Below are 26,642 nucleotides of genomic sequence, written 5' to 3' on the forward strand. Positions count from 1 at the left end.
CCACCCTCTTTGAACACAGCTCTGCCAAGTTGGGGCGCCCTTGACAACAACCAACTGCGCACCTCACACAGACCCAGCACGTTCATTCAATCAGCCATCCAGCTCGTCCTCTTGAGCCCCTTTCAAGGGAAGTAGGACAATAGATATTCAGCCAGGGGCAGCAGGACAGCCAGATGGCCACTGGATGAGAAATCATCCCCACCAGACACCGAGCCTTTTCTCAACATGGACAGCATAAGATGCCCAGACACTGTCAGCTGGTACTCCAGCAGCCTGGGAGTCAACAGGTGGGGGTCCAGAGGAAACTGAGTCAATGCCCAGGCACACTGTCAGCTGGTACTCTGGCAGCCTGGGAGTCAACAGGTGGGGGTCCAGAGGAAACTGAGTCAATGCCCAGGCACACTGTCAGGTGGTACTCCAGCAGCCTGGGAGTCAATAGGTGGGGGTCCAGAGGAAACTGAGTCAACGTCCAGGCACACTGTCAGCTGGTACTCCAGCAGCCTGGGCATCAACAGATCCAGAGGAAACTGAGTCAGTTCAGTACCGAGCTGGCGCCCATCGCCCTCTGAAGCCATTCCTTCTCCACTTAAGGCTTGAGGGGCAGATGGAGACATGGCTATCGAAGCCCACACTGGGTGTGGTTTATATTAACCACCTCCATGACTGTGACTGGGAGAGCAGACAGCTTGGTCAAATGGCACACCCCTCTGTGAGGGTAGGCTCCCCAGAACCACAGAGGCCGTGGCCACCCTCCCCTCCCCAGGGAACTCAGTGCCTGAGGGGAAGAGAACAGGACATGTGTCCACTCATCTCACAAGCTCTCCTTCTAATTCAAACCACCTTTGCAAGCACCCCCTATCTTAGTTAGGGTTTCCATGGTGTCAAGAGACACCACGACCATGGCAACTCTTATAAAGGAAAACATTTAATTGGGGCAGCTTGCAGTTCAGAGGTTCAGTCCATTATCATCATGGTGGGACATTGTGACATGCAGGCAGACATGGTGTTGGAGAATTCTACATCTTGATATGCAGGTTACAGGAAGTGAACTGAGATACAGGGCATATCTTGAGTGTAGGAGACCTCAAAGCCCGCCCCCACAGTGACACACTTCCTCCAACAAGGCCACATCTACTCCAACAGAGCCATACCTCCTAATAGTGCCACTCCCCATGAGTTTATGGGGGCCAATTACATTCAAACTACCACACCCCCTAAGAGCCTGCTACATTGAAGGGATGAGTCCTAGTCCCCCTATGGAAGACCACTTCGGGAAGAGACTGGGTCAATAGAGAGCAGCCAAGTAAGTGTGGCAGACTTTGTCAGTGGCAGACTTTGCCCCAAGCCCTTTAAACGTAGAGATTCACAACCCTCGGGACATACACAGGCCTCCGGCACTTTAGTCAGTGAGGAAGCTGAGGTCCAGAAAGATGATCATGACCAAGGCCACACAGTGAGTCAGTGGCTTGCAAGCCCAATAGCCTCGTTCCAGAAGCTTCTGTGTGGCCACTCACTGAGCTGCCCATCTCGCCTTCCAGAGCCAAACAAAAGAGTCTCATCTCCCTTGAGCTCTCCAGACAAGTGGCTGCAGCATCCAAGTCTCCCCCACCTTCTGGACTTTCCACATCTTGCCACCCGTAGTGCCTGTCTATTTGTAGATGCTCATCCACTCCGCTCGGCCTCCGGGTCCCCATCTGAGCATGTCTGCAGGAGCACCATTAAACCCTGACAAGTGTTAGGTCAGCGCAATGCTTTATTCCCCACACCACTGGGAGCAGGATTTAGTGTCTCTGGCAGAAGGTAAACTCCCCTCCCTGGGACAGGACCCTTAATTACCAGTGATATGTGATGTTGGAGCTGCAGCGCCTCAGGCCCAGGATTGTAAAGAGAGCAGCAGGCTGAGGTTCTCCTTTCCCATAACCATCTGAGGAGCAAAAGAACCTGGAGCCGGAGCAGTGGGAGGCTGGCAGTGTGGGAGCCAACTGCAGCCCTGAAGGGAGGTGGGCTGGGGAAACACAATCCTGGCACTGTGTATTGAAGGGGAAACTGAGACCAAGATCACATTGCAAGTGGGATCTGCCCTGGGGCTTATAGTCCTGACTGCTGATCTGGCCACGGTGGTTTCCTAGACTTGGTTTCCCCGTCTGTATAGAAGGAGGCACGGTTCCTTCATACACTCTCAGTCATTAAAGCTTTGGCTGACTGAGGCTCATGATGAGCCAGGCATTGGGCAGAGTTCTTCAGGGATGCTCTCACAAGAGACAAGTAGGAGACAAGTAGGATTATTCCCATTTCACAGAAAAGGAAACTGAGGCCCAAAAGTTCCAAGGGCTGATGTGTGCACCAAGGGCCTGACCTCCGAGCTCCAGGACTGACACAGGGCTGGAAGGCCTAGATCCTTCCTCAGGGAGTCCATGACTGGCAGGGAGCCAGGCAGGAACACAGGTTCCTGGAACACTGGGAATGGGAGTGATGGGGGGAGACAAGGGTGCAAGCTGAGGGATGTGGGCATCCCAGGCAGGAGTCTCTTCCTGGGAGTGCTAGCCCTAGCTGGTAGAAGCATCCTATAGGGCCAGATGCAGGAAGGGGAGGGTAGAGTACATCCTTCAAGCAGCGTCTTAGGCATTGTTCTTTTGCTGGGAAGACACCATGCCCGAGGCAGCTCTTAATGGGGCTTGCTTACAGTTTCAGAACTTTAGTCCTTCATTACCTTGGGGAGCGTGGCGCCATGCAGGCAGACACTGGAGCAGTAGCTGCGAGCTACATTATGATCTGTGGGCAGAAGGAGAGACTCCAGGCCTGGCATGGTCACTCGAATCCCCAAAGCTCATGCCCAGTGACACACTTCCTCCAACAAGGCCACTCTTCCTAATTCTAATCTTTTCAGATAGTCCCACTTCCTGGTGACTAAGGACTCAAATATGTGAGCTTATGGGGGCCACTTTTACTCAAGTTGCCACAAGCGGGGAACACCCCTCTATGCTGGATCATGGGGAGGGGCAATCAGAGGTGGCAATGATACTAGCCATGCACTCAACTGGTGACAGGCAAGGGTCTCGGTACTTTACATAGTGTTCAGCAAAACCCTGTAAAGCCCATACTATGATGGTTCTATTCTGGGGATGAGCAAACTGAGGCTCAGCAAGGATCAGCGACCAGCTGCTATCACCTAACCATTGAATGTCAGAGTCAAGATGTGACTTTGAGTAGCCAGATTCCTAGGTCAGAGGTGAATCAATGGCTGAGGGATGAGCATGCTCTGAGCACTGAGCAGGCTCCCTCCCCATGCTCTAGCACACAGGGGTGTTCCCTGCTTGTGGTGGTTTGAATAAGAAGGGCTTCCATAAGCTCATAAATTTGAATTCTTAGTCACTTAGGAGTGGCACTGTTTGAAAGGATTAGAAGGACCGGAAAGGCTATGAGGAGGGGATCCAGACCCTGAACCTCTGGGGCTCCACCAAGCCCCTCCTCCTCGTTTGCAGTTGGGCACCTTCCGGAAGAAAGTTTCACTTGGCTCGTCCATGGATCCAAGAGAGAGCCAGTAATGGAAGCAGTTGGGAGTGTTCAAGGTTGAAGCTGAGTGACGGGTGCCTGTGTATTCATGGTTCGATACTTTTCCCCCCTTTTCCCACTGTGTGTGTATGTGTGTGTGTGTGTGATATGCACATGTGTGTGCATATTTGCACATATGTGGGCACACATGTGTACATGTGCACGTGGAGGCCCATGACTGATGTCAGGAATCATCTTCAAATGCTCTTCCACCTCATTCGTTGAGGCAGGATCTCTCAATCAAACCCAGAGCTCACTGATACAGCATGTCTTGCCAGCAGCTTGCTTTGGGGATCCTCTGTCTCTGCCTTCTGAGGCTGGAATTACAGGCAAACCACCACACCCACATGGCAATTCCACAGATTCTGGCGACTCCAACTAGTGTCCTCATGCTTGTGTGGCAACCACTTTAACCACTGAGCCCCCCAGCCCTGACTGAACTTTAGTATGAACTATCAGGGAGGAAATGTGGGAGCTCCTTTCCACTGGAAACCCTTCCTGAAGCTGCTCCTCCTGAAAACCATGCTATGAACAGCAAGCCAAACAGATGACTTATTTGACTCCAACTTAAAATCCAGTCCTAAAATGCTCACAGGATGAGAAAGGCAATGGAGTCAACGCCTCCTGGAAAATCCGCCCCGCCCCGGAAGGAAGCCTTTGAGCTGGGGTGTGGGGTACAGATATGGAATCAAGAGCAGACTGACCCAACATGGTGCTTTCCAGGGCAACAATAAAAAGCAAGAGTGGCCAGAGTCCACGTGTGCCCACTGCGCGGCCATGCACTAGAATGCCCATACTTTACCTCATGAGAATGGCCCAGTGGGAAGAGACACCCTGAAGACTCCTGGCCCTGGGCAAGACCAGAACCTAAAATTCCACTGAGCATGTACTCTACTGACTGAATTGCTCTTCTAGCTGGAACCCTCAGCCAGGGACCACCCACCTCCATCTCACACCCCTCAAGTTGCTCCCAGAGACAATGCCCGTATTACCCTTGTCCTACCAGCTACCTAGGAACACAGCTCTCCTAGCCAAGACTGCAGCCTCCCAGCTGGGGGTCCCGAGCCCTGTGCATCTAGGCAGGGGTAAGCCCTGTTCCCAGCCACCAACACAGAGGCTCCGTGTGTGCTTGGAGGGACATGGCCCAGCTAATGGGACAGTGGTATTCCTGAGCGGGCTTCCTGGAGCCCAGCAGCCCAGCCTACCGATGGGCTTAAAGGAGACTCTTCAGGATGCTTCTGCGCTTGCAGCGCCTCCCTGGGGTTCCACAGCCTTCCAGAGGCTTCGAGTACACTGATACCCAGGGTGAAACTGCCCAAGCATGTGATACGTACCTGTGGGGTACACTGAAAAGGTCCCCCATATCGACCAGCCCTGCTGTTATGAAACGAATCTGTGGCATACCTCACAGACTTCATCTCTGCATCTATGGAAGGTCTTTGGCACATTCTCTCTATAAAGCACAATGGCAGTTGTGGGACAGCTCAGACTCACAGGAGGGAGTCACCCATGAGGCTCAGGCCAAAGAACCCCAGGACCATGGGGTCTACCACACAAGACTGGCAGCTTTGAAGGCCAACCTACAAACCTGGGTTATTGACAAGCAGCCAACCCAGGCATGCTAGGAAAGTTCCCCAGTTGTGGGAGGCAGGGCTTTGGAGTGTAAAGTCCTGGACCCAGTCAGTGCAGAGGGTTAGGGATGCCCCAGCCCTATGTGTGGATGCTTGGAGAACCAGGCTGGCATTTCCAACCCCCTCAGGCCCACTCTGTAACCTCTACTACTGTCTAATGAGTGTCTATTATGTAACAAGCCCTCTGTTCACAGGACAGTTTGGGGATGAACCCACTGAAGCTTGTCCAGGTCAAGGCAGCAGTTGGCACATTTGAACTTGCCTTGAGTTGCCTGGAGGAACTGAAAGTCCAGTATCTGGGTACGGAAGGGGTCCAAGGACTTGCAGTGGTGACGGACTCCCAGAGAACTGCTGGTCCAGGGAACATATTTTGAGAACCAGTGGGTTCAAGGCATAGTCTAGAAACAGCACTGGAGGGCCGGTGAGATGGCTTAGCAGATAAAGGTGCTTGCTGCCAAGCCTGGTGGCCTGAGTTCGATCACCAAGACTCACAAGGTAGAAGAAGAGAATCAACTCCCACAAATGATCCTCTGACATTCTTGTGCATGCTATGGCATAACTACATGTACACACACACACACACACACACACACACACACACACACACACACATACACACACACACGTCAAAAGAGTGCAGTGACGGTCCAGACCCAACAGGAAGCACCACTCCCCTTGAAGTGTGGACAGGGTCTCTTCCCCTCCTCCCCCACTGGTCTCACTAGCATGTACTTTGCTCACTCACTATTCCCCTGAGGTAGCTCCTGCTCTCCAGAGCACTCAGCCAAAGCTTCCAGCTCAGCTGTTTATCACCTGTCACAGCTGGCAGGGAGGGGCACACAAGTGAGTGGGCACTGCCAGCAGCTCTCCACAGAGCAGGCTCAGGAGAGCAGATGATAACTTGACATGATTGGGCTCCTGCTGAGCCCAGAGAGGTCATCATCTCAGGGTGGGAAGGACCCCAGGACAGCGGGTGTCCATGCTGACAATGACCTGGGACACGGACCCTCTCATGTGGCCATTGTCTCAGCACAGGGATCCCACAGCTAAGCTCAAGTTCATGGTGGGGGCACGACTCAGCTCTGCATCTGGGGCCCATGTAGGCACAGCTACTAAGTCTCTCTCCTGTCATGGATCATGGTTCTGTGTGGGGACTTGTCCTGGGTTTGCTCCTGCCTGGGACTGTGACTATTCAGCTCGATATTTAATTTTCCCCTAAACCACAGACTTGAGTCCTTCCCTCCCTCTCCTTTTTCTTCATTGGCAGGATCCACATCTACTGGGAACCATCTCTGGGAAAGAGTGTGGCGGGGAGATTCCCACCCTTTTAAATGGGGCAGGGACTGGAGGCTGCGGCATCTGGGTCCCTCCCCAACTCACCCATGGTACAAACATTTCTTGAGTGTTGGGAGGAGACAAGAGTCCTTCTTTTAGAGTGTTTGGGGAAGGAAGGAGGGAAGGGATGGAAAAAAGGGACAGAGAAAGCTCAGTGTGTTTGGAGCATCGCGACAGGGTGGGTATCTGATGGAGAAGGCTGGAGATGAAGCCAGGCCGGCCCAGCACACTCTCAGGGTCATCTGGGATCCCTGTCACAGCCTGGCTGGTGTCCTCTGCTCACAGAAATGAGAGGCCCAAGCAGGAATGGAATTGGAGCTTCTGTGTAGCAGACTGCCTAAAGTTTAAGGCTGGGATGTGGGGGACAAAGTCCCAGGCCCCGGAAAGCACAGCCCAGCTGAGAGACAGAGGCAGACCCTGGTCAGAGTGACAAATAGCCTGAGGGTGACCAGCTCTGGGCACCCAGAGAAAAGGCCTTGCCAGGTTTAGAGGGCTGTCCAAGGAGGCCACACCTGAGGCCAGCCTTGAGAGATGAGGCGGAGTCAGGTGGGGCAAGAAAGCATCCAGGCCCAGGGTGAGTGAGGCAGGGAGGCTGTGCTGGGCTGCTCTAGAAGCTGCAGCTGGGAGGGCTTCCTGGAGGAGGCACTGTGCTAAGTGACATCTTGAAGCAAAAAAAAAAAAAAAAATGACCGGAGAGAATGGGAAAGGAACAGAGACACAAGATCAAGAAATCAAAGAAAGAAATGAAGGTGGACCACATGGGACATTTATATTCATGGACACTTATATTAGAGGCTAGTTTTCTGGTGTTTGAAATACAGCATAATGACTAGGAGCTGATTGAAAAGGAAGGCAGTCGATAGAGCGCGCACGCTGAGAGGAAGAATGGATTTTTTTGCAAATAATATAATTTTGAACTTGTCCATTCCTTCTTCCCGCCCCTCCCCCAAATCTAATTGATGCCCTCCCTGTGATGAATGATTCTCAGGACTGGAGCAGGCTCAGCACCTTCACAGAGTGGTACCTGCAGGGCAGGGTAGGAGGGCCCCTCCCTGAAGACAATAGTGTTCCTGAGAGGCGAGAGGAAGGGCTGTAACAATAGAGGCGAATTAACACAACCTTTCTGCCAGCTCAGCATTCCACATTCTCATGAGAGAATGCCCATTTTCCTTCCGCTTCCCTCAAAATACCTGTGAACTGGGATGTTGGCAGATGTGTCAGATTCAACCCATTTCACAGACAGGAAGGCTGATGCCGGAGAGGGTGGCACCCGATTGGTCCAAAGCTCTGATGATATTGTCACCTGATCTGGGGATGGAGCTCCGCTCTGCCTTTGTAAAAGTGGGTTCCTCGGGATGGGAAGGGTGACCTGGCAGGGTGGGAGCACAGGTGGACACACCTAGGGGAGGTTCCCTGCCCATGTTGCCGGTGTTTCTATACCAGGCCCCTTTGCCAAGACCGAGAGATAATTTACAGAGCTGAGCGAGCGGCTGTACTAGCTCAGAAGTGAGTTACAGAGCCCGAAACAAACTTCCGCTTGCAAGATACAGACAGGCCATATTTCAGGATTAATTTCATAAAATGGATCACCGAGCATCACCATACTCCATCAATATGAATTGCTGAGTCTAAAATAACTTCACCTCCTGCCTCCCTCAGTGGCCGTGGGGCGGGATGATGGAGGCTGGCTGGGCTGTGTGGCGGTGTCCGGTTGGAAGCTGCTGTGCCTTGACAGCGGCACACAGAATTAGCCAAGGAAACTTCCAGAAACAGATCCCTCCTCTTAAGACAAAGTGAGAAATAAGCCAGAAAACCCGCTGGCTGGGTGGTTGTGGGATGGGGTCATGGGTTCTGGGGAGTTTCAGAACAGTGCTCATAAATGCAGAGGACTTGATTATACACAGGCAGCACCTCCGAGAGATGCTGGGAGCTCTGGGAGCTCTGGACACCACTGTCCAGTGGAGACAGCAGAAGAGTGGGAAGGAGCATGAAACATGCTCTCCACTGAAGCTTCTTCTCCATTCCTCATTGCCTGAATCCAGCTGAACACAGCCAGGCGGCCCCTGCACACTGCTCACTCTGGCCTGTCATTGAACTGGCTTATTCTTACCCACAAGGTCCCGTGAACTTTATGGCTGTGCCCTCAGCTGGCTGTCTTTGGATGAATGGAGACTGACTCTCAGGCCCAGGACACACAAAAGGCTGCTTGGTTTTGACCTTGATGGAGACCTCCTGGGGAAGAAAATGAAAGTGGAGATGGGGTTGGAGTCTGGAAAGGGGTGGGGGTAGAAATGAGGCAGGAGTGGGGAGAAGGGAGAAGATGGGGATAGTGGTAGAGGTGGAAATTGAGCTAATGCTAGAGATGGGAACTGGGCGCCGTGGCACACACTCTTAACCCCAGAACTCAGGAGGCAGAGGCAGAGGGATTTCTATGAGGTCAAGGCCAGCCTGGTCTGCATTTACTATTCCAGGCCAGCCACACAGTGAGACCCTGTCTCAAAAAAGGGAGGTGGTGATGGAGATTTAGGACTGTAGCTCAATTGGTAGAGTGCTTGCCTAGCGTGGAGTCCCGAGTGTGATCTCCAGCACCGCATAAACCTGGCATTATCTCACTTCCAGTCCCAGCCCTCAAGAGGTAAAGGCAAGAGGATCAGAAGTTCAAGGTCATCCTCTACTATGTATCAAGTTCAAGGAGCACCTCAGATACAGGAGTGATGGGGGAATGTCTTTCTGCATGCTATGAAAATATGTTACTCTTGAAAAGTAGGTTCAATAATCTACCCTTTCATCCTATCATATCTGTAGCCTATATTTTTGTATCATATCCCCCTTTCTTCTTTTTCATGAGACTGTCTCACAAAATAGATGGAGGTGAAGATGAGGAAGTAGAGGTGGAGGTCAAAGAGGGGGTGGGGGAGGGGTGGGGGTGGAGGAGGGCATGAGGTCAAGTGAGGATGGAGGTGGAGATGGAAATGGAGATGGAAGGAAAGGTGTGGGTGGAGGCAGAGATCAGATGGAGACAGAGCAGAAGGTAGAGGCAGGGCCAGGGCTGGGCCTGGAGGTGGATGGAAATTCAGATGGAAGCAGAGAGGGTGACAGAGGTGAGGACGAAGATGCATGGAGACAGGGATAGAGGTGCAGACGGAGGTTGGGGTGGGAATATATTGGGGAGACCATGGGTGAAAGGGCACAGGCAATGAGCCTAGGAAGCAGGGGTCTGTCTAGGAAAGAGCTGGACCTAGTCAGGGAAGGGAAGGGATCAAGAAGGGACACAGTGACAGGGACGCACGGAGTGGAGCAGCAGTAAGCAGCCAGCACCCCCAGGTGGAAACAGCTTTCTGACTGCACTCAGCCTTCCAAGGGGCGCCAGAGGGCATACCAGAGGACATTCTCCCAGGACACAGTGCCTGGGTGATGCTGTGGGCAAGTGTGTGAAGCCCTGGCTGTCCACACCAATGCTGGCAGCTCCTATTTGTCATCACCCATACAACTGTTGCGGTCTTACAAGCTTGGCTATTTGTTCACACCTGCTCAGAAATGCCGGGAGGGATGGAGCACAGCTCCCGGTCAGGCTCTGCATGGGTCGGATGCAGGGCTCTGTGTGTGTGTCCCTGTGTGTGTGTGCATGAGTGTGTGTGCTGTTGTGTGTGTGCATGAGTGTGTGCTACTGTGTGTGCATCTGTGTATATGCATGAGTATGTTTGTATGAGTGTGTGCATGAGTGTGCGTGTGTGCCTCTGTGTGTGTGCATGAGTGTGTGTGCCTCTCTCCAACCATCTTGCAATGTTCTTTTACAAATTAAGCCTTTGAAATTCGGTGTGCTCTTTACAGTTCCAGCACACGTGAGCTTGAACATGCATCATTGGTGTGCTCGGACCTATAGGGTATGGGTGCCTACTGTGGTCAAGGGTGCAAGCATCAAGCACTTCATACTAAACTCCATGCTAAACTACATACAAGCAGAGATCAGATTTGATCCTCTCGGTCCCTGGCAAGTCACCTAAAACAAAGAAAACTCGGAGGGAGGGCCCACCAACAAGGAGAGCTATCACTATTATTGGGCACACTTCCAAAATATTTTGCAGGTTCTATTTATTGAATCTTCACAAGCCCCCTTCAATTCTATTTTGCAGGTAAGCAGACACACAGAGAGAGCTTAAGTCACCTGCCCAAGGCCACACAGCTGACAGGTAGTGTGGCTGGGCTTTGAACCTTGAGTGCTCTGGTCTGGAGCCCATGGTCCATCGTAAGCTCCCTCCCTTCTTTCTAAAGATGCGTGGATGGGTGTGCAGTTCTGGGGTAGAACAGTTGGCCAGCATTCAGGAGGCTCCAGATTCCTTCACTAGCATGGCAAAAATGAAGCACAGCCAACAGCATTCATTAACATGACTGGCTGACTGGTGGGCATGCCAGGTACCATGTAGTCACCATCCCGTTCACTACTTGAGCAGTTCCGTCAGGCATGTTTTCCTCAGTGTGACCTCAGTGAAGTTGACTGTGGTGGTGTGAATGACACTGGCCCCCAGAGACCCATGTTTGAATACTAGGTCCCCAATTAGTGGAACTGCTCAGGAAGGATTAGGAGGTGTGGCCTTGTTGGAGGAGGTTTGTCACTGGAGGTTTGGTGTCTATAATGCCTCCTGCCATCCCCAGCGTGTTCTCTGCCTCCTGCTTGGAGTTTGAGATGTGAGCTCTCCGCTGTTCCTGCCGCCATGCCTTTGCTCCGCCGTCATGGACTCTAACTCTCTGGAACCATAAGCTCAATTAATACTTTCTTTTATCAGTCGCCTTGGTCATGGTGCTTTACCTCAGCAACAGAAAATTAACTGGTCCAGTGGCGTAGGAGGAGGGTGGGTTTGGAGAGTCCATCTTCCCTTTCTGGTGCTGCAGCATTCTGGAGGGTGAACTTTAACCGGCACATTTTGGAGGTGAAGATGAGGGTGGGAGGTGGTGATAGTGGTAGAGGTCGAAGGGCTGATGATGGGAATGAGGTCAAAGATGGAGATGATGACTGATGGAGGTCGGGATGGAGGTGCAGAGAGAGGTGGGGATGAGATATGTCAGAGGGACACTAACAGTGATGGGGACCACAGATGATGAGCTCAGGCAGGGGGCAGTGTTTTAGGACGAACCCCGACTGGAGGGTCCTCAGCCTTGGGGCAGCAGAACTAGAAACAGTTTCCAAGGAAACTGGACCACCTGGCCTCTGGAGATGCTGCAAAGTCAGGGAGTGAGAACTCTCAGCAGCTGAAGTTTGCCCTTGGACAAAAAGGTACTGACAGACACCGGCCCCTTTGAAGGCTGAGCTGTCCTGGTTGCCTGAGAATCTGGACTCCAAGGTAGGCATTGATGGTGCACACCTTTAATCTCAGTACACAGAGGCAGAGGCAGGCAGATCACTAAGACTTCAAGGCTAGCCTGGTCTACATAGAGAGTTCTAGGTCAGCCAAGGCTGCATAAACGAGACCCTGTCTAAAAACAGAATGTGAGCTGCAGGGCCAGGTTGCCATCATTCAGCTCTCAGCTCTACCCCATGTTGACTACGTGAGCTGGGGTCTGTTCACACATCTCCGGTTTTCCCATCCGTAGAATGGGAATAGCACACCCACCTCCCAGGCCAATGGTGAGACTGAAGAGTCAGCTCACGGAAGCGGGGCTGTCACTGATTCTTGCTGTTCGAGCTTGTTTTCAGGGCTGTTCCGTAAAAGTCACACTGCAGAGTTTGCAACTTCTGGGTAATTGAAGTGTTCTGGTGTGCATTTCCTTTCTCCGAATTCCTACCCCACTTACCATCTGCTTTGAGCCATCTTCCACTTAATTACAATTCTCTGTCTATTGTTCTCTCAAGCTTCCCGCTCGCTTCCCTGTTCTTGCCCCCAGCATGTGTGGCTGCCTGAATGAAATGATGGCTCCTACCTGGCTCCATCTCCCTGGGCCCTAAAACAGAGCAGCCGGTGCTTGGCACCCCCACCAGCCGACAGGCTCCTCGGCACTCGTCTGCCTCCTTGCTGGATGCCGGCAGCAGGCCCCTGGCACCAAGCCCCACACCTGGCGGGTACCGGGAAATGCTCGCCGAACTTAATTAAACTCAACTGGGGTGAAAAGCCCCTGCAGGAAGGCAAGGTCTCCAGCATCTCTTGTTTGGTGTACGCCGCCCCCTCCCCACCAACCATTGCCCACAGGCCCAAGGCCAGGGGAGCAAGAGTGGACAGCCTGCCCCCGAGCGGAGTTCAAAGACGGTGCCTCCTGCAGACACCAAGGAGGTCAGGAAATCATAGTGAAGTATCGTCTTAAGGCTGAATTCCCAGCATGCAGCTCTGCAGTTCCTCTTAGCTCAAGCTCTGTCCCATGGCCTCATCTGCTGAGCACTGCTCCCATTTAACAAAGCAGCGCTCAGAGGCTCCCAGTGTGGTGACGTCCCCAAGACGTGGGGATGGTGGTGATTGAACTGTGGGCAAGGAGAAGAAGGTGAACAGGTGAGGCTGCTAGCCACACTAAGCCAGGTTCCAGGAAGGGAGAGAGAAGCCCCCAGCTCAGGGTGACTCTAAGTCACTTGCTTAGCTCATCCCCAGCCCATGGTCTACACTGCTGTCCTGTCCAGCCGAAACCCACGCTGTGCTCTCTATCTCGTCAATAAAGTCGTTAATGGGTGTGTCCCTGCTCTCACTTCAAACTTTCAGTGGCTCCCTACTACTCTCGGGAGAGAGAGGAAAGACCTCTTAGTCTGTGGTGAGCGAGCTGGTCACACAGCTTTCTGAGGCTGGAAGCAGAGGAGGGAGGGATCGAGGCCTTGATCTGCAGCAGTTGCTGATATCATGGTGTAAAGATATCCACGGGGACCTGTTTCAAGTCGGTAGCAGTTTAATGGCTGGTTCACAAATTCCTGAGAATGTCATAGTCCTCTGCACAGGTTGGAGCTGGCTCTAGCCCCAGACAGCGAGCGGCTGCCACTCACTAGCCCTGCTTGTGTTCCGTCTGGCTTCCTAGCTGTTGGGCAACCTGAGCACATAACTCCCCCGGCTCTCCACTCCAGTCCATTTGGCCTTTGCACGGCTGTTTCTGTCCTCCTGTCAACTGCTGCTTCCTTGGTTCATAGCACAGTGTGGCTTCTCTGGCACCGACTCCCCAGGACCTCTTCACTGGGACAGGGTCTCCCTTTGTGCTAGGACGCTGTCTCTAGGATATGTCCTACCGTTTCAATCCTCGTGACCTCTTGAGTGCTCTGTATGTCTTCCACTGGGCTAAAAGTCCCAGGAAGCAGGAGCCTGCTCTGTGTCCCCAGCAAGAGACATGCTTGCCGTAGTCAATACCAGAGCAACCCCTGGTGTAGTGCCTAGTAGATCTCTTTCTGAGTCCCCCAACTGAGTCAAAGCCTCCTGTTCTTCCCTTCGGAAGCTCCTCCCACCTCCATCGAAGTCGTGGCTGCTGACTCACCTGCCCCCTTCAGCCGGTACCAGGCCCAGAACTTCACGCTGGTCTGCATCGTGTCAGGAGGGAAGCCAGCGCCCATGGTAAGTGCTTGGGGGCCCAGCCTCTGTTTGCCAAGACTCCTGATCCCCGAGCCCTCTTCAGGTACCACTTCTGTGCCCAGACAGGAAGTGGTCTGCCCAGCACCTCTCTGATTCCCTCTGCCCCATCCTGCAATTCCAGATCTTCACAATAAGGGTCTTCCAGGACAGCCCACCACCCAATATGCTCTGAGCACCCTAGGCTTTCAGGGGGTTAGGGAACAATGAATGGGATCCAGAGATGGGAAGGGACTTCATAGTCTCCCTGATATTGAGAGATGGGCCCAAGTTCATGTTCTTGTACTTGAAGCCTCCTGCTGCTCCTCCCAAGCCTCCGTGGGGTTAGAGAACCCCCAAAAGGAAGAGAGGAAAGGGGAAGGGAGAGAGAGAAGGGAGCAGGAGGAAAGACAGAGTGGGGTTCTCAGTTGTGGGGACCCATGAGCACCTGGACTGAGTCCTGCTTCTGGTCACACCAATCCCCAAGACTTACCCTGAGCAGGGGTCCCCCTCCCCTTCTTAGTTTTGGTACAAGTCCAAGGAATTGGACACCATCGATGTTTCATGCGCCATGGGGCCCTTTGGGCCCAATAATTACTCAATGAAACCTCATGTGGCTAACTTCTAACGGGGCATGTGTGTGTCATGAAACCCTCAAAGGTCTCTGAAAGTAACCCTGTGCACCCATATCAGAGCCTTTGAGCTACATTTGGGGGAAACTCTAGTGTGGGCATTTTAGAATACTCTAGTCCTCAACCCAGTGAGTTTCACACATTCCTTGGATTATCGAGGTGGTGGTGGAGAATGGGTGGGGCAGGAGCAATGAGGACCTGCAGTTAGAATTCAGATGGAGAGGTAAGTGGCCTCCTCCTTCCCACTGTGACTGTTTCTCATGTGTTGGTCAGTGGTAGGACCTGAGGCCCTGACCAGCCCCATTCAGAGCCTGGGACCCAAAAGCCAACCACAGGGCACGAGAGAGGATATGTGTAGAGATACCCCATAGGGAGGGGGCAGGAACACAGATAGGGCAGGGATCAGGGGTCTAGAGACATGGGGGCCTGGGATGACGGTACAGGGCACAGAGGTCAGCAATATAAGACCTGCAATATGGAGGTCAGAGGTCAAGGACGCAGCGATGTAGGGGTCTGGAATAAAGGTATAGGGCACAGGGGATAAGGGTATAAGACACGGAGGTCAGGGGTCAGGGATGCAGAGGCCTTGGGTTACAGTCATGAGATCCCTGGTGAGGCATGGAGGCATAGCAGTTAGGGCTCAGTGGACAGCTTTAGAGTCACACTGCAGTCCCAAGCAAGCGGGTGATAAAGGTGGCCTCAGAGCCACTCAGTGCCGAAGATGTGGCTCATAAATCTCCCTGAGCCTCCCCTTCAGGATCCAAAAGGATGTCCAGTCTCCCCCTAATGAGGGAAGTTGGTCTTTCCTTAGGAAAAGGAAGACATGAGACCTGGAGGGTTTCCTGGCCCTGGGGCTCTGGGAGAGCACCCCCTTCCCACCTCAGCCCCTGGCTGCCACTGAAGACACAGTTATTAAAGAACGCCCTCCTTCACTCTGTTCTTCCCCGCCTCTCCTCCCTTCTCGTTCTCTCTGTCTCTATGAAAGATCCTCATTGCCTGACATTCCAGGCATCTTACGTCTGTCTGGAGCATCAGAACTTGAAAGCAATTCTTTGATATAAATTACAAACCTGCTTTTGAAGCACTTTTCAAAAAAAAAAAAAGAGGAAGAAGAAAGCAAAGAAAGGGGAAGAAAAAAGACCCCCAAACCCCCAAAGCAGACCATTGTGTGCAGAAGATCCTTCTGTGGGGCTTTAAACTCTGACAGGTCCTCCACACCCACATATCACCCCCACCCCCCCAACCCGGCCCGCCCCCAGCCCCTCCCCCACCTGCCCACCCCAGGCTTCTCTTCTCTCACCCACTGAGTCCCTGGAATCCCTGAAGCCCCTCCCACCACCCTATCTACTCCCAGCCCCTCCCCCACCTGCCCACCCCAGGCTTCTCTTCTCACACCCACTGAGTCCCTGGAGTCCCTGAAGCCCCTCCCACCACCCTATCTACTCCCAGCCCCTCCCCCACCTGCCCACCCCAGGCTTCTCTTCTCTCACCCACTGAGTCCCTGGAGTCCCTGAAGCCCCTCCCACCACCCTATCTACTCCCAGCCCCTCCCCCACCTGCCCACCCCAGGCTTCTCTTCTCACACCCACTGAGTCCCTGGAGTCCTTGAGCACCGTGCTTCCTGCTCTTCTCTCTCCCTGTCTCCTATCGATTTATTTATTTGATTTATTAAAAAATACACCCAATCCCCGAAGGCCTCTGGGTGCATGTACCAAAATAAGAAGACAGCAAATTAAATTAAATGCCGCCTCTCAAAACTTGAGTTCCCTATTAGCAGAGAAAGGGAGACGGCGACGTCTTCTTCGCCTCATCCCTGCACCTAGCTCCCTCCCACACATGCACCTGGTTTCTGCATAGCAGCTCCAAATTGCCGAATTGTGTGAGCAGGCAGAACACACACACACACACACACACACACACACACACACACACACACACACACTCACTCACTCACACACACACTTTCTTCTCTCTTCCTCTTCTCATAGCTCAGTTTGCACCCACTACACATTCCCTCCTCATCCAGGTGCCCCAGGGCAGCCATGGACCGTGCTGGAGCCCAGGTGATAGCTCAGTGACATCTAAAACCACTCTCCCCATGTGACTTCATTTAAGTCCCAGATGGCTCCCTGGAGTCAGTAGTCTTATTTCTCTTTACAAGTGGGGAAACGGAGGCTAAGGGTCTCCCCAGCTTGTCCACAGTGGGCTGAGCCATCTCTCTCCAGAGCTGTGTGTGTATTCCCACCATGTCGTGTTGGCTCATGGGTCTCCAGAGAAGTGAGGGAAAGGAAAAGGAGTCCTGCTGCTGACTGGGAGGCGCAGGCTCTTCTGAGAGTCCAGCGGGAGAGGAAAGCATCCGTCCTTATCCTTCCCCCTGTCCTGCTTGCAACTGTAGGTTTACTTCAAACGGGATGGGGAACTGATCGACGCAGTGCTCCTCTCAGAACTGCCCGCAGCCAGCTCTGGCCCCCTGCAGGACAGTAGGCCCTTCCGCAGCCTTCTGCATCGGGACGTGGACGACACCAAAATGCAAAAGTCACTGTCCCTCCTGGACACTGAATACCGGGCTGGACGTCCCTACACGGAGCGCCCCTCACGCAGCCTCACCCAGGACCCCAGCCTCTTCGTGCAGCCCACCACGGAAAACATCCCAGAGACAGTGGTGAGCCGCGAGTTCCCCCGCTGGGTACACAGCGCCGAGCCGGTCTACTTCCTGCGCCACAGCCGCACCCCAGGCAGCGACGGCACGGTGGAGGTGCGGGCCCTGCTCACCTGGACCCTCAACCCGCAGATCGACAATGAGGCCCTCTTCAGTTGTGAGGTCAAGCACCCAGCGCTGTCCATGCCAATGCAGGCGGAGGTCACGCTGGGTAAGACCTGCTCTTCTGCAGCCCATCAGAGATGAGAGGCTGTAACTCTGCAATGGAGCCCCGGGGTGGGGGGTGGGGGGTGGAGGGCTGGAAGTGGGACTCGGGCTGCTGGAAGCCAGGGAGAGGGGAGTAAATGGAGTCAGGTCAGCTCAGGGGAGAGCCAGGGGTCTTTGGGAAGGTTGGTTGTTGAACTGGAGAAAATGGAAGTTTCCAGGAGATCAGTGGGGGTGTCTGTTAGGGTCAAGAGCACAGCTGTTCAGTGGGGATTTGCTGGTCACAAATAGAAGCTCAACATGGAGTCTCATTTTACAGATAAGCAAAACTGAGGTCCCAGTTAGCGAAGCTGCTGGCCCTGGGTTACTAAGTTGTACACAGCAGAACTGGGTTCTTAAGTCCCAACTACTGACACCTTCTACATGCCCGAGGCCAGGTGCCCTTGACTGGCTTGGAATCATGTCCCTGAAGACCCTTCCAAATGGATGTAGACTCCTTCAGCTCCTATGGAATATGAGAAGGGCAGTTTCCTGCATGCCTGTGTGCCGCCCATTGCTTCCCTTCTGTTAATCGAGCAAACGTTTGTGGAACCCAGCACAACAGGCAATGCTGTTGTCCCAGACCACAGATGTGCAAACTGAGGCCCAGAGAGGTTCACTAAGTTGCTCAAGGTTCATAGGGAGGACTCAAAAGGCATGCCTTGTTTCCTCCCAGCACCCACCTGCTGGGGCAGACACCCCTGGATACCTTCCATGTCTTTATCCATTTCATAGACACATCACCAGCCCCTAGAAGTCTAAGCCTGCCCAGATGCCCCCCTCAGCCTCCTGCTTTGCTCTATCTGGACCCTCTATCTTTCCTGGACCTTTGGCTTCTTTGCCCATGAAAATCACACCCTACCCCACGCCCACCAAGAAAGAGATGTGAACAATAAAGACCCTTAAAGCCTTCAGAGGCCAGCTTGTGTGTCGCCCCTGGCCAGACCTTTCTACTTTGAACCTGCTCTGTCCCTGGCCCCAGGCTCCCCTCACCTGGATGGGGTCTGTGGACACCTCCTTTCCCAGCAGAGCAAGGAAAAGGCAGGCCCAAGTAGTGGGCCTGGATGGTCACACTATGACCCTGGGGAAGTGGGGACATAAGAGATATCCAGGACTCCCGAAGTGAATGGGAGAGCCTGGGCTAGCTTCTGTTTCTACCTAGACTGCCCTGGGCCTCTGTTTTCTGGCCTGATGAATAATGGGTCAGCAAACATGGTGTAACCAACCCCACACTGGGAGCCCAGCTTGAATCCCTGCAGTACCCTGGGTGGCCACTGAGGGCGCTGTCCTTATTCCCATCCTTTAGATGAGGGACCTGGGTTTTACATGATTTAGGTCAGTGAGCTGGGGCTTTCTTCCTTAGTCACTGCCTTAATGTAACCTACCTGAGGTTTGTGGTCAAGGACACACTGAGCCATGAGTGTGGCCTGGCAGAATGAGGACCCCCACACTCTGAGAAAGGCTGTGAGTGAACAAAGCAGTACTGGGTCACAGAATTCAAACGACACCCAGCAGGGACTTTGAAGAGCCACCAGTGGCTGGGCTTGTCTTCTGCAGCGGACCTTGCTCTCTCACCCGCATTCCTTTCCAGGGATGCCATATGTGGCTCACATGCCACTTCCTCCAGGAAGTCAGCTTGGTCCCTCCAGTTGACTGCTTCTCTTTCAAGCCCCTCTCCCTGGGTTTGTGGATCTCTGGTGGGAAGCCTTGAAAGCCATCTCAGTGACGACAACGCTTTCTTCCCATTGGTCAAGACAGAAGCCTCAGGGCTACTCACTTTCCCAAGGTCTCCTCATGTCCAGGTCACCACCTGCCAGGCAGCTAGGCCTCGGAATGCTTCCCAGCCCTGCCCTGATCGTACTTTTCTTGTAACTACCCGTCAAAGCACTGTGCATCTACCCCTGGAATGCAACATGGCCTCCAAACTGGTCTCTCTGCTTCTGGGGCTTTTTTTTTTTTTTTTGGTTTTGTTTTTTGTTTTTTTGCCTTATACTATTTTTCATCCCAACTGATCTAGTTAAAATATAAACCAGCTTAAAACTCAGATAAACAGCTGCCCAGATCCTCCAGTGTAGACACTAGGCTGATGCAGAGAAGAGAACCCAAAAACAGACCTGCAGGCAAAGTCGATTGATTTTGACAGAGACCCCGAGGCTGCTCGGACAGTAAAGACAAGTTCTCTAACACATGGCCCTGGAACAAGAGAACACAGGAAGGGAGAGGCAGACCTGGCCCCTGTCTGGCATGCACGCAGGTTAACCTGCAGTGATTGATAGACTCCAGTGTAAAAGCCAGCGTCATAAAGCTTCTGAAACAAAATGGAGAAAAATGTCTTTATGGAGCCGAGGTAGCCAACATCCCTTACAGCAGTCATAAAAAAAAAATAGAGGAAAAATTGAAAATTGTTCAATGGGACTGAATCAAAATTCAGATCTTCGGTTCATAAGGTGTCCTAAGGAGAATGAAAAGGCAAAGTGTGGTAGAATGAGGGGAAGTACTCTCATAAAAAAAAGACCTAAGACCTAAGTCAGGCATGGCATGCAAGCCTGTCACCCCAGCACTTAGGAGGTGGAGGCAGGAGGATCAAGAAGTTCAAGGTCATCCTTAGTTACATGGTAGCTTAAGGTCAGTCTGGGCTACGTTAGCCCTGTCTCAAAACAAAATTAGAAATAAAAAAAGGAAAAGTCTTATAAAACAAAAAAAGCGGGGGTGAGGTGGGGGAAATCCCCAAGTAGATACACATGAGGGACACCCAGGGTTTGTTTTCAGTGCCGGAGATCAAAGCCAGGGCCGAACACCTGCTAGGCAAGTGCCCTGCCACTCACTGAGCCGCATCCCCAGCCCATGACATCCTGCTTTTAAAACGCCCATAGACATGTTAAAACACTGTGACTGACCCATCAGGGAAATGGAGATTAAAACCTCAGTGAGATAAGCATTTGTAACTACTAGACTAGGTAAACTTTTAAAAATTGACAATACCAAATGCTGATAAGGCTGCAGATCAATCAGAACCCTCCTGCATCATTAGTGGGAGTATAAAATGGTACTCATCCTTAGAAAACCCAACAAGTTTTTTCAAATATGATAAACACCTCACTCCTGTCACCCAACATTTTCACATGGATGGATGGATGGATGGATGGATGGGTAGGTTAGGTAGAGAGGTGGATGGATGGATATATTGAGTGGATGGATGGGTAAATGGGTGGATTAAAAGGTTGGATGAGCCGGGCGGTGGTGGCGCACGCCTTTAATCCCAGCACTCGGGAGGCAGAGCCAGGCGGATCTCTGTGAGTTCGAGACCAGCCTGGGCTACCAAGTGAGTCCCAGGAAAGGCACAAAGCTACACAGAGAAACCCTGTCTCGAAAAACCAAAAAAAAAAAAAAAAAAGAAAAAAAAAGGTTGGATGAATTGATTGGATTGAATGGATGAATGGGCATAGAGGAAGGAAGGGAAGGAGGAAGGATAGATGGACTATGGATGAATGGATGGATGGATGGATAGATGGATGGATGATGGAGAAGTTTGATGGTCAGATGGATGATATGATAGATGGATAGATGAATAGACTGAGATGATGGGTAGAGAGGTTAGATAGATGCATGGCTGGATGGGTGAGTGGGTAGATGGGCAGATGGTTGGGTGGGTAGATGGTGAAAGGGTAGATAGGTTGGTTGGATGGATAGATTGATAGATTTGATGGATGGATAAATAAATGGATGATGTTGGATGGATCAATAAATAGATGAGATGTGGATAGATGGATGAATGAATGATGGTTGGGTAGATGGTGGATGGTTGAATAGATGGGAGGGTGCACTGGACAGAGGGTGGATGGTTGGGTAGATGGTGGATGGTTGTGTAGATGGTGGATGATTAGGTAGATGGAAGGGTGAACTGGATAGATGGTTAGGTAGATGGTGGCTGACTGGGTAGGTTGTGGATGGTTGGATATATTGTGGATGGTTGGGTAGATGGTAGATGGTTGGGTAGATGGTGGATGGTTGGGTAGATGGTGGATGGTTGGATAGATTGTGGGTGGTTGGGTAGATGGTAGATGGTTGGGTAGATGGTGGATGGTTGGGTAGATGGTGGATGGTTGGGCAGATGGTGGATGATTGGCTAGATGGTGGATGATTGGGTAGATGGGAGGGTGAACTGGATAGATGGTAGATGGTTAGGTAGATGGTGGCTGATTGGGTAGATTGTGGATGGTTGGGTAGATGGCAGATTTTTGGGTAGATGGTGGATGGTTGGGTAGATGGTGGATGGTTGAGTAGATGGTGGGTGATTGGGTAGATGGGAGGGTGAACTGGATAGATGGTGGATGGTTAGGTAGATGGACAAGTGAACGTCTTGATGAGAACTCAGAATCCCATGGGAGTCCCAGAGGAGCCTTTCCTTGAGACCATACATACCTTCCTCACAGACAGCGAGATCCCACAAGTGGGGGTGTAATGGGGACTTCTGCATTTCCTTGAGCCAGGATTTCACTCTGTGGCCCCTTCCCTCTCCCAATGTCATTTTCAGAGCTTCTCTTAGGCAGATGATGAACAGCTGAGCAGACAGACGGAGCTGACACGCAGCCCACTCCACACCACAGCCTCTGAAAGGGCTAGGCCTAGATCCTGGGCCCACGTTCTGTTCTCCAGCTTTACATGCCAGGGGGTGAGAGGAGTAAACACCAAAACTGTGGATACACCTCTGCTTGGCACTCTGGGTTGTGTTCCCAAAGCAGTCAGGGGGGCTGGCTTTTATTGTCAGGAGCTGCAAATGGACTTCCTAGTGGTGGTGGGATGAGAGGGTGCAAGCAGCCAGCCTGACTTCCAGAAGCCAGAGCCTCCCAGCAGCCTTGAGGGGAGGGAGCTCCAAGACATCTACAAACACCTATGTGCAGGAGAGCTCGGAGGGACAAGAGTGTAGCAGACCCCTCCTGGGCCACCCTCTGTGCTCCTCAGGGTCAGCTTCACACAGGAGCCACTAGAAAGAACACAGGGCAGTTGAGAAGGCTCTGTGGCCTGCTGCCTCCCTGCCCTGGGCTCACAGCCTATCCTGAAATACTGACCTCCAGGCTCTGCTTTCTCCTGCAATGGAGGTCCTTCAGCACCCTCTGCTGGTTGAAGCTGTCGGTGGCACAGACCACCCAGGGCCATGCCACCCCCCAGGGCTTCCCTCTGCGAACCTATCTCTTCCACAGCACCCAAGAGAAACTGGAGGAGGCCGGAATGTTCCTTAGCCTCTCTGTGCCTTCCTGTGCTTGCAGGACCATCTCTAAAGGCTAGAAGATGAAATGAGATAAAATATAAAGTGTTGAATGAAGAACCTAGCATTTAGATGTTGGACAAAAGTAAGCCATGGCGGGGGGGATGGGTAATGGCTCCGAAGTGGAGCCTTTTCCACTCCACCCCCAAGTCTGCCATCTGCCAGAATAGACTAGAGCTTCTCCAGTGTCCCTGGCCAGCGCTGTTTCCATGCAGCTGGCAGGTGGACGCGATAGCGGAAGCATCCTCTCCTCCCCTCACCAGGCTTCCGTCCCTTCTCAGCAGGCCGGGTCCTTCCCTCTGCCCATGCGGCCCTTCAGATGTCTTCCTCGAGGTTAATTATCAGTGCCTTGGTCTTATTTTCAGAGTGAGATTGGCAGAGCCTGGAGCCTGCTCACATCTGCCTGCTGCTCTGATTTGCATTGTGAGTTAAATGGGGACAGCCCTGGAAACTCTGTGGAGTCTGTCCCCAGCCCCGCCAGCTCTCTGGTTGACCTTAGAACCATGTCCTCGATGTTCCCCCTCTGCCTGGAACATTCCTCGTATGCTTCACTTCTCTGGGACACTGTGACCACTACCCCCCACAAGCTGTGTGCCACCTCTGATGGGCTCAGTCCCCGCACACAACACTGGTTATAGTTTGGCTGAGTCTGTTTGCAAATTAAATGTCTCCCCTGCTAACGGATAAGTTGCAGACACTTGACTTTTATCATTGTCCCCTTTACTAGACCCTAGTCCTGCTCCAAAGCCTGACATATGGCCAGCTCAGTAATTACTATTGAATGAGTGAACAAGTGGACTAATGGAGGCAGGGAGTCAGGAAACATGTGTAATTGACTCTGCAGGGACCTTGGACAAGCCTCTTTATTATGCGTGGGCCCGGTTTTCCCCTCTGAAAAGAAGAGAAGCCCAGGAAACCATTCGACCTCCCTCAGGCAAGGGGCACCCAGGGCATCGTGTCTCCTCAGCACATACGAAGCACAGGAGGAAGGTTGGACTGGGCACGGGAGGACCAGAGGCAGACAAAGGCTGGCTAGGGAATGAATGAGGTGGTGGCTTCATGCTGTCCACGCACCCCCTTCACAGAGATTCCAGGAAATCCCCCGGCAGTAGGATCCTGGATCAGGAGCCCTGAGGCCTGAATTTTGGTCCTGGTTCTTCATCACTGTGTGACCTTTGGCAAGTCACAATGAACTCACGGGGCCTCCACAAACTCAACTGGACAGAGAGGACAATGGTTTTTCTTCCATTGATGTGTGAGACCCACAAGCACAGGGACCCATGTGTTTGTGTGTGACGTTGAATCCCCAGGTTCCAGCTGGAGTGGGACACACAGTAGGGCTGCAGGGAATCCGGAAGGAATGAATGAGCCTCCTCAGAGCTCCCGAGAAGCAGCCCTGGAACTCACTCTGCTTCCTGCCCCGCCCCACTCTCCATGCTGACCACACCCACCCACCACCCTTCTCTTTCTCTTGATACAGTTGCTCCCAAAGGACCCAAAATCGTGATGACGCCCAGTAGAGCCCGGGTTGGGGACACGGTGAGGATCCTAGTCCACGGATTTCAGGTCAGCCTCTCTCTGGATACCTGAGTGGAGTAGGGGGTGGGTAGAGACACCTGATGGGGAGCAGCATCCCTGACTCACTCTCCTATACCCTCAAACAAATGTGGTTCGCATCTGTCTTCGTTTATTCCAGCCCGGACCCCCAAGTCCTCCCCACCTAGTCTCCTGTTGTCCAGGCTGTTTTCGAATTCCCTAGTTAGCTGAGGATGACCTTGAACTTCTGACCCTCCTCCCTCCCTCTCCTCAGTTCTAGGATTATAGGCAGATACCATCACAGTTTACAGGGTGCTGGGAATGGAACCCAGGGCTTTGTGTGTGCTAGGCAAGCACACTACCAACTAAGCTACACCCCCCAGTCCCCTTCCTGAGGTTCTAAGGTGCTGCTTGAAGCCCATTAGCTGAGAATTGGGGCCTGGAAAGCCTCTAGCCTCCCCGTGTTGGCAGGATGCTCCCCTGTGACTCCACTATTTCCTGCTCCCGTCCACAGAATGAAGTCTTCCCAGAACCCATGTTCACGTGGACAAGAGTGGGCAGCCGCCTCCTGGACGGCAGCGCTGAGTTTGATGGGAAAGAACTGGTGCTGGAGCGGGTTCCTGCTGAGCTCAATGGCTCCATGTATCGCTGCACCGCCCAGAACCCCCTGGGCTCCACCGATACACACACTCGGCTCATCGTGTTTGGTAGGGACCCCACAGGACCACCCGAGGATAGGCCCTGGCTCAAAGCTGTCCATAAAAGGCCCTTAAACCTGCCTCAGAGAGAAAATTCTGTTCACTGATTACAATCACAATGGCTTTATCACTGGAGGGACTCTAGCTTCACATCTGAGCTCAGACACTTAGCAGGCCTCAGTTTCCCCATCTATAACATGGCCAGATATAGAGAGACTGAGTGGCGGTGCCATCCCAGTGCATATAATACCATATAGCAGGTGCCTGGGGAAGGTCCTCCATGCTCAGAACTCAGAGCCACCCATTCTGCTTCTCTCTGTTTCTTTCTGACAGAAAACCCAAATATCCCAAGAGGAACAGAGGATTCCCGTGGTAAGTCTCCACCCTCAAGACTGCACCCTTAAAAGTGAGTGCTTTTCAAGGCCCCAGAAAGCCTTTGTTGCTAAAACACTGCCTGCCTCCCCTAGTTCCTCTCCTCCTTCAGGAAGCCATCACCTCGGATAGGCAGAGTCAAGGTTAGGCAAAGGCAGGCACTAAGCAAGGAAGGTGCTACACCCCCAAATAGCCAATGGGATGTCAGGGGCCAAGGGTGTCCCCTCTCATTGCTACCCAGATCCCAGCAAGCCATGTCTGGCACTGACCATGATGTGGGTCTCTGGCATCTCTATGGGACACTTAACATAGACAAATGCCCCAGGCTGCTCCCTCAGCCACCCCAACCTAGAACTACCCATGGGATGCCAACACTACCCATACACAGCGAACCTCGCAGTTCTCAATGAAGCTTCCCATTCCTGGTGCGCACTGGCCCAGCAGGCCTGCACGGGGGACAAGGCACTGGACCCATGGCAGGCAGCCTGCAGAGCTGAGGTTCAAACCCATTCAACCAGTGCTGCCTCCTAGTATCTTTGTTGGGAACCATTTACCCCACAGTTTCAACCATAGGCCTACCATGACATACAGACAGGCTGCAGCCCTGACGCCGCCTCTGCCCTCTCGCAGGTTCTGCATCTGGCCTCACTGGCGTCTGGCTCACCCTGGTGCTTGCCCTGACAGTGGTCCTGGAGCTCACGTGAAGATGCTGCCTCCTCCTGATGCTCCAGTGGCCCAGCATCTCTGCGATCGATTTTCATTTCTTTTCTAAACTATTTCCAGTCTTGTTCTTAGTCTTTGCCCATGTCTTGGCTTCTTCACTGGGTTTAATTAAAACAAACAGACCAATTTTCCCCACCTTGGTGTGTGGCTCTTTGCTTTTCCTAAGTCTAGTAGCAGCTACTGGGTACCCGCTGGCATCCAGTCTTGGGACAGGCATAGAGGTAGGATGGCGAAGGAAATGGAAAGCCTGCACTCCTATGAGGATGGGTGGACACGCAGCTCCTGTCTCATTCAGTCCTGAGAACAGCCAGGTGTGGGAAGTGGCCATGATCCCTCAGGGAAAATGCAGCAGTCAGCTGCAGCCACAATAGTGCCGCCTAACAAGCCAAGCCAAATCTTGGTGACAGGCAACAGCATGCATGGATACTTACTTATAGATAGCAGTGGTCCAGATGACCTCATCCAGGCTCACCAGACAGTTGAGCTTCAG

The 26,642-nt window shown here is 52.7% G+C and overlaps 1 protein-coding gene across 1 annotated transcript in view; it reads left to right on the plus strand.

The window, feature by feature from the left end:
* The window catches only part of Igsf21 (immunoglobin superfamily member 21), a 226,796-nt gene extending 200,509 nt beyond the window's left edge, over positions 1-26,287 (plus strand). Inside the window, exons 5-10 of the mRNA XM_052715215.1 lie at positions 13,914-14,029; positions 17,051-17,525; positions 24,304-24,389; positions 24,874-25,066; positions 25,391-25,429; positions 26,060-26,287. Of these exons, the coding sequence (XP_052571175.1) occupies positions 13,914-14,029; positions 17,051-17,525; positions 24,304-24,389; positions 24,874-25,066; positions 25,391-25,429; positions 26,060-26,133 (983 nt within the window). The 3' untranslated portion in view covers positions 26,134-26,287. The remainder of the gene's footprint in view (positions 1-13,913; positions 14,030-17,050; positions 17,526-24,303; positions 24,390-24,873; positions 25,067-25,390; positions 25,430-26,059) is intronic.
* The last annotated feature ends 355 nt before the right edge of the window (positions 26,288-26,642 follow it).

This window comes from Peromyscus californicus, unplaced genomic scaffold (assembly GCF_007827085.1).
Source record: "Peromyscus californicus insignis strain IS unplaced genomic scaffold, ASM782708v3 Scaffold_5__1_contigs__length_169319896, whole genome shotgun sequence".
NCBI lineage: Eukaryota > Metazoa > Chordata > Mammalia > Rodentia > Cricetidae > Peromyscus > Peromyscus californicus.